We start from the raw sequence: 8,017 nt of genomic DNA on the forward strand, positions 1-8,017 counted from the left end.
CGTGCCTCCTCACATTGATTTCCATGGCATCTGATTGCATGGCGACATGCGAATAGTTCGACTAGCTCTCGAGTAGCAACCGAAGGAAAAAAGATTAAGCTATCATTGTGGTCCTTATACCCGCACCTCCGCCACCAAATACTGATGTCTTGGACATATCCCCGCCGCTATTCACGCTTAGAGTTGATCTCCGACGTCTAAATCTATGTGGGCCAATTTTATGGCGTGATGTCGGTTGCGTTTATACACGCAACGACAAGAAGAAAAAGATTCACTCGCTAAATCTCTCGAGAAAGATTTTTCTCATTAATTTTTCTAGTGTAATAAAGTGGCTCACTATTTTTTTTTCAAACAATTGGATCATTATAATTTACTTTTTTTTTGAGACAACATTATAATTTACTTAATTTGAGAAAGTTTGGCTCATTTTTTTTTTGGAGATCAAGCTGGACATGGGTCTCCGGAACTAGGCCCAGCGGGCCTGGCCCGCTGCCACACGCATTCGCGGACTCGTGACCTTTCCAGAAAGACTCCAAACCCTCGGCACCCACGGCAGCAACAGTTCCTCACCCAGCCCAACAAACCCGCCCCGGCGCTCGCCACCGTCCCCGACCAGCGAAACCGCCTCCCGCTCCTCCCCACCTCCCTCCTCCTCCACCCTCTCTCGGCCTCGTCGCGGTCGCGGACGCCTCCTCCAGCTGCTCGGTTTCCTCCTCCGAGGCCCTCTCCCTCGACGTCTCCTGGTAAGGCCCGCCTCCTTCTCCCCCGAATCCCGCTCCGCCGCGTCACTGGGTGCGCGCGTGCTTGCTTGCTTGCTTAATCGCGTGGTGTCGGTGGACTGGTGGGTTTCTCTCTCTGTCCCCGAATCGGATCCGCGGCGCCGCTCTTGTGTGTTTCTCCGCCGCAATGCTCGGATTCTTCATGTGTTGGCGGTGGAGGTTTTCCCTGTCCTCCGCCTCGCTGGCGTTTCTCGGTTGCTTTTCCACCGAATGTTCGATCTCTTCTCGACTTGTTGGTGAAGTTTTTTCTCGTTCTCCGATTTTTCAGGATTTTTTGCTTCAGGAAAGTTTATGGCGCTGCTAATTCTAGTCCGTATGGTTCTGTTTTGGGGGTTCAGAATTCACTTGACTCATTCTTGTTGTTTCTTAGTTTCCAGGTGACAGGCGCGTGATGGTAGAGGAGAAGAGGGAGAGGGCGGAGGAGGTGTCCGACAGCCCGCAGAAATCTCCGCGCCTGGACCCGCTGGCTGCGGCCGTGGCAGGTCCTGAATGCAGCGACGCGCCTGCGTCTCCGACGGAGTCGAGCGACGAGTGGCCATCGTCCGGGGAATCGGAAGCGGGGACCAGCAGCGACAGTACCGGCGACGGCGGGCGGTGCGAGCACATACGCTTGGACCGCGAACTCCTGGATATGCACGTGTATTATCTCACGGAGCAGCGGGCGGTGCTCCGGACGTGCCATCTTAGTAAGTGCAAGACGACCTGCAAGGGCAACGAAGGGATGATGAAGTGCATAGACTGCTCCAGATTCTTCTGCTCTGGGTGGCCGGTGAACAGGGAAAGTCCGCAGGAACATGCCCTCTGGCACGCCGGCGAGAACACGCATTGGGTTGCTCAGTGGTGCGATGAACCGAATTTGGGATACTGCTTCTTGTGTGCGCGCGGTATGAGGCTCAGTGACCGGAGCGAAGATGACTATGCAGTGGCGGCCAGAAACAAAAAGGATCAGCAAGGACTGGGGGATAGCGTTGCAAAGGATGGGTGCGAGACGGGGGGCAAGAACCCGCAGAACCCTGAGAACCTGGACCTGCCTGCGTCCAAGGCACCTGTGTTGTTGAGCGAGTCGCCATCGACGGGGGAAGCGGAGGAGACCAGCGACTGCACATACGACATTGGGTCGTGCGAGCACTTGTTCAAGGACAGGGAGGAGCTGGATGATATGGTGCTTGATATCAAGACCGCCGAGAAGCTCCCAGAGTGCGAGCATTTCCTGTGCACGACCACCTGCACCTGGAGGGGAGCTGCTGCTAGGTTCATGGTGTGCACGGAGTGCACCTCTACTTTCTGCACCGGGGAGAAGGGGGGCATGGAAAATCCGCAGGGACACGCCCGCTTGCACGCCACCAGGGACTACCATTGGGTTGCTCTGTGGTACGATGAACCGTATAAGGGCTACTGCTTCGAGTGTGGGCACGTTCTGAAGCTCGGTCAGGACAAGCTGAGCGATGATGAGTGGGCAGCTCTGGCCAGAAATAAAAGGGTTGAGCGGGCAATGTTGGCCAGCAATGGATGGGATGTGTGGGGAATGGTGCCCGAGAGTTATGCAAAGGATTTGTGGGCAATAGTGACCGGCAATGATTCGTCTGGGTATGCTAATGGGAATGGCTGTGTTATCAGAGGGTTGCCGAATCTTGGAAACACATGCTACATGAATGCACTGCTTCAGTGCCTCCTTGCGCTCGGTGAGCTGAGGACAACGATTTTAGGACCGGGTGCTCGGCTGGGGAGCATTGGTCTGCACCTGAAGCAATTATTTGTGGAGACAAGCAGCACAAATGATGCCAGGCACGCGCTGGATCCAGAGATGCTATTGGAATGTATGCGGGTGTTTAATCCACAGTTCAAGGGCTCTTATATGCAGGACAGCCAAGAATTTCTTACATCTTTGCGCACTGCTTTGGAGGAGGAGACGAAGAACCTAAACAAATTTCATGGGGGTGCAGAGTTTCGTCCAATTGGCAATTCCATTTTCGGGGGCTGGCTGCGTCAGACCTTATACTGCATAAGTTGCTCAACTAAATCAGTTTTGGATCTGCAATTCGAGGAGCTCCAACTGGCACTGCCATCAAAGGATTGTCCAGCCAGAAGTGTTACGTTACCACCAATGGCCAGAAGCGGTGGATCTCCGACGAAGACTCGTAAGGCACTATTCCAACAAACCGACATGACTGATGGAGAAAAGATTCAAACAATTGCTGAAGGCTGTGATTCTCAGTTTCCTGGTTCTGAATTTGGAGATGAGGCCATGGAGAAAATACCCAAGCCTTCACAAGTTGGTAAGTCTATGTGCTCCTCTAGCTAACTTAAAACATAGAATGTGGAACAGGCCCGCAGGTGTGGAATAGTGAGATCTAATACAAGCTAGCTATTTTTCTGAACACGGGAACAGATGACACTTTTGGAAATGGAGCTCTGGTGATAGCTAAGCAGAGAAAATTGTTGATGCCATTTTACATATGGAATAAAGAAGTAGCAGCAAAGCCTTCGGGGTGGCTACGAAAAATTGGGCTGGATGTTTCAACAGTCTTATCATGGCAAAAGTGTATGCTATAGTGTAGTAGTTCGAATTGACATTTGAAGATAACTCAGGGTCTTGAGTCCTTACCTTCATAAAATAAGTGTTGCTCTAAAATGGTTGGTTAACTTAAGCGTGTATGGTTATTGTCGAGAAAAGAGACCTTAGAATGTGGTGGTTAAAGATTCTAAAAATATGCAAAGGATGAGGGTTCCTGGTTGCATGATCTTGCTAATGCAGATAAAGCTAAATCCCTGTATGCTTGAATCTGCAGATTCTACTAAAGTGGAGGATGTTGCACACGGCCGTTTGCAGACTCAGAAGAATGATGTCCCACGAGAGATCATTGAAGTGCCAATAAAAGCTCTTGATTTCATTCCTAACTTGTTTGATGACACTGAAGGAATGGATGAATCAATAGTAGATCCTCACAGTCCAAAAGATACTGGTCCACCTCCACTTGTTGACATAGAAGCCAAGGAGAACACTTACTCAGTAGAACCTACTACAGAAGACAAGGGGAGAGCTCAAATCAGTGATATTACTGATGACGAGGCAGTACATATGAACTCTGTTGCATCGCTCGAGGATTGCTTGACACTTCTTTGCTATTGTCCAATGGGATGGAAATGCGGTAACTGTTCCAAGGTTGTTGAGCTGCCGAGAACAAATGGAAGTGAAAATGGTGAACCGATGATAGCAAGTACCAATGCAAATCCAACAGTTGAAGGAGACCAGACTGAACTATCAGACAGGAAAACATGCCCAAGTGAGCGATCTAATGATTTGAATAGCTTGTCGGTAGAATGTAATTCTCCAAGTAGACAACCACATGGTTCAGATGCACATCATCAAGTTATTCTTTCTGAGAACAGAGTTTGTGAAGAAATCACTTCAGGGATGAGCTATGATGAAAAGAACTCGGCCTCTTGCTGCACTACCAATAGAAAACCTGAAAGTCAGGAAGGTGTTCAGGAAGCTGCACCTAGTTCCTTTCCAACTCATAAACAGACTGACCTGTTGAGTACCCAGGGTAATCAGGATACCAGCAAAGGCACTGGGAAGCAGGTAAAGCTGGATGATCATAGTGCACAACAAGCGGAAGAAAACCAAAGTGAGCAGAAACATGGGACTGGTGGTTTTCAAATACAATTGGTTACTAAGCTGCCACCTGTACTAACCATTCAACTGAAGCGATTCACCAATGCTCTTTCTAAAACGAGAGGACATGTGAGCTTTAAGGAGATTCTTCATGTAGAACCGTTCATGGACCCCAGGTACCGACTTCTGATAATTCTACACAGCAATTTCTATGGTTGTTCTTTTATGCCTGTTCCATTAAGTTCGTACCTTTAGAAATCCAGTAACTATTTTGTTTCATAGTTTGCTTCTACAAAGCTTTAAGAGTATTCCTTCTCTGCAAAAACCGGCATTGCAGGTTACAAAAGTGAAGGTTTTAAACACAAAAAATATGTCAGACTTCAGGAATTTGTATGCAATCTTGTAAACTATTTTATAGGTTCAGGTTCAGACTACAATTTTTTTCTGGGTTCAGACTAGCATTTCGTACTTGTCAGGATGTGATAATTGCAAGCTTAATTGAATTGTCTGAAGGTATCAGCTTAATTTGAGTGTGTCCTGATAGCCTGATATGGACCAGAACCCTGTGCCATTGATTAAAACTGTTAGTTTTTCATTTTTGGTAATAGGATACCATATTGGAATATGTATCTGATGTCGAGGCCGTCGAGCACAAACTCTATTCAGCTTGGCAGTGTACCAGTATCACTGACCAAGTTATGATTATATTATCATCACCTGGGTGTAGTGTATAAAATCTGTTTGAAGTTTGGATTGTTAAGTATAGTTCTGGTTTTAGAATTCAATTGGATGGATATTATATTATTTATACAAACCTAACATCTTTGAATGGCCTGTTGAGAATTAGTATGAGCCTTTATTTCTAAGAGTTATGATTAGTAAGTACGTAATCAGTCACTTGAAATACACCATATTGTTTTGTTAATCTGATTGAGCTTTCTTGTTAACAAATGTCCAGTTTGTTATGTGAAGAAAGGCATTGCATTGTTTTGGTACTCCAGCTTAATCTTCAGTTTCCTTGCACCTGGTCTAACTGTTTATTACTTTTTTCTACTCTTCAGTTCCGAGGACAAAGGTAACTCCAGCTATCGCCTAGTCGGTGTCATTGTGCACCATGGCCACGCCTTGAATGTAGGGCACTACGTTGCTTATGTGAGGGCAGGTCGCAAGGAGCAGAGCAGTGGTTCTTCCTTATGGGTTTGCGCAACCGATCGCGACATCAAGGAAGTTCCCCTAGAAGAAGTTCTCGGGTGTGAGGCGTACATGCTTTTCTATGAGAGGATGGATGACCGAGGCATATCTGGGAGCCTACCCACCAACTAACCAGACCAGATGGACAACGAGAAAGGATGCTCAAGTTTGAGATTAGCAAGCATGGCAATTGCCAAGTGTAGATAGATACACAGAGTCGTCACCACGTCCAATTTTGTTGCATTGGCTGACTCATTGCAGGACTTTGCACCGGTTGCAGCATGTAGATTGCAGGCCGGATGGTCTGTTCACACTGTTCATAACCATTTCTTTTTTGCGGTGAACATAACCATTTTTCTGTCCATGAGAAACTCGTTTTTTTTGTGAAAAAAAAGAACACTGGATCTGTTTTGTTAGAACAACATTGACTCCTTATCGAGAAAAAGAACAACATTGACTGTGTAGGACAGTGGAAAACATGGAGCATATCCCTTTGATCATTGTTGTGATGGGTAATATTCTCCAATTAATAACACCTTCAGATAACAGTTGATGATTGTTCTCAGCCTCTTCTTCTGGATGCGTGGATTATGTGTGTCGGAGTAGCGAGTATAGCAAGTCTGTGTCGGATGTCTCAAGTAGTGTCGGCGTTATGAGAATCAGGGTATCCAGACTTGCCTGCCTGCGGTCCATGGCGTGGCTCTATCAACAACCTGGTATGGCACATCTTTAGCACCTTCAAGACAAGACCCTCATGAGGGGCCAGGCGTCACGAGGCGGACAACACCAAGACCTCCGATGTCTCAAGTAGTGTCGGCGTTCTGAGAATCAGGGTACCCAGACTTGCCTGCCTGCGGTCCATGGCGTGGCTCTATCAACAGCCTGGTACGGCACATCTTCAGCACCTTCAAGACAAGACCCTCGTGAGGGGCCAGGCGTCGCGAGGCGGACGACACCAAGACCTCCGAAGGAAACGGCCACCCCAGGCTGACTTCCGAGGAGCGGAGATTTCTATGCAGGCGCCTACCTCGTGAGGTTGATGTGACGCCAGCCATGACGACCGAGGCCAGGCGGGCGCCAGCGGGCGCATAGCAGCTGGTTTCCTCTTTGGTGCTCAGGAGGCAAGCGCAGACGCGGGGTCCTGAGAAATCAACCAAAGGTTTTCATTCCCATGCAACAAGACCAAGACCACTAGGACGGCAGGACGAATGTCATCACCGAGCCCACCGCGGCGTCACGACCAGAAGCTTTGCAGGCGAAGACCACCTTTCGTCGGGATAGGATGTACTTCTTGCCCCCCTTCAAAATTGGCCACCATGGGATCCCTTCCCGCCTTCGTTTGGAGGAAGAGGACCAAGACCACTATAAATATAGCTTAGCCACCACCGTAGAAAGGCGCGATCTGAGAAAGACCTCACTAGCTCACACCCACACTAGAACAGACCTCATGAGGTTGTTCTTTCCTTGTACTAGTTCATCCTCATCCTCTCGCGAGGCTAATCCACCACAAAGCAGGAGTAGGGTCTTATACCGCAAGGTGGCCTGAACCTGGGTAAACTGTCGCCTTTCCTTTCTTGTTCATCGAGCTAGGCCGTGGGGGTGACGAATTGGTTGGCTTGAGAGGTTGAGTTCTTCGCACACGCCCCAGAGTTCGAACCTTTCTTGGGTCCGCGGAGCCCTGAATCCGACATTTGGCGCGCCAGGTAGGGGTGAGGTCAGAGGTCCGCTTCTTCATCAACCACGCCCCGCCTGCGCTGCATGGTTCCCATGGCAGATGCTGCTCCACTCGCCGGGCCGCCAGGCGTGTTCGGAGGCATCGTGGGCCTTTGAGCTTTCTCCACCCCCTGCTCCATGTGCCTTACGACCATCTCCTTCCCACCAAGCCTTTCTCGGGGGTGGCCGACGGCTCCACCTTTCCTCTGGGGCAGATCCGCCTCCCCGTCACCTTTGGTACGTGCAACAACTACCGCACCGAGCTCATCGACTTCGACGTCACCCACATCGGCCTCCCGTATAATGCCATTCTCGGGTATCTGGCCCTCGCCAAGTTCATGGCAGCGACTCACCCCGGCTACAACATCATGAAGATTCCCGGGAGCAGCGACATCCTCACCGTGGTGAGGGACACCAAGGACGCGCTCATGGCCCTCAAGCTCGCTTTCAAGGCTGCGGCAGCCGCGAGACCAAACACGGAGGGCGCTCCGAGATCCCAGAGGCCGCGCCGACAAAGAAGATGCAGTTGTTCTCGCAAGACCGGGCAGAGACGAAGCAGGTGCTAGTCGATGACGATGGGGGACCAGGCCCCACCTTCACCATAGGCACCGGCCTCCCCCCGGACCAGGAAGAGGCGTTGGTCAGCTTCTTCCGTGCAAACAAGGACGTGTTTGCATGGGAGGCAACGGACTTGGTCAGCGTCCCGCGAGGAGTGATC

General features: G+C 49.7%; 1 protein-coding gene across 1 annotated transcript; it reads left to right on the forward strand.

Moving 5' to 3' along the window:
* Positions 1-530: 530 nt before the first annotated feature.
* Positions 531-6,007, forward strand: LOC119327466 (ubiquitin carboxyl-terminal hydrolase 16-like). Its single transcript, XM_037600571.1, has 4 exons — positions 531-743; positions 1,157-3,055; positions 3,569-4,571; positions 5,457-6,007. The coding sequence occupies exons 2-4, from the start codon at positions 1,171-1,173 to the stop codon at positions 5,716-5,718; spliced, it is 3,150 nt and encodes a 1,049-aa protein (XP_037456468.1). The 5' UTR covers positions 531-743; positions 1,157-1,170; the 3' UTR covers positions 5,719-6,007.
* Positions 6,008-8,017: the final 2,010 nt, after the last annotated feature.

This window comes from Triticum dicoccoides, chromosome 7A (genome assembly GCF_002162155.2).
Source record: "Triticum dicoccoides isolate Atlit2015 ecotype Zavitan chromosome 7A, WEW_v2.0, whole genome shotgun sequence".
In the NCBI taxonomy this organism is placed as follows: Eukaryota; Viridiplantae; Streptophyta; class Magnoliopsida; order Poales; family Poaceae; genus Triticum; species Triticum dicoccoides.

Excerpts from the sequence above, each read along its gene's own strand:
- LOC119327466 (XM_037600571.1), top strand. The coding sequence starts at position 1,171 with ATGGTAGAGGAGAAGAGGGAGAGGGCGGAGGAGGTGTCCGACAGCCCG. Across the intron at positions 3,056-3,568 it reads ACCCAAGCCTTCACAAGTTG|ATTCTACTAAAGTGGAGGAT; the intron begins GTAAGTCTATGT and ends TTGAATCTGCAG. Across the intron at positions 4,572-5,456 it reads GAACCGTTCATGGACCCCAG|TTCCGAGGACAAAGGTAACT; the intron begins GTACCGACTTCT and ends TCTACTCTTCAG.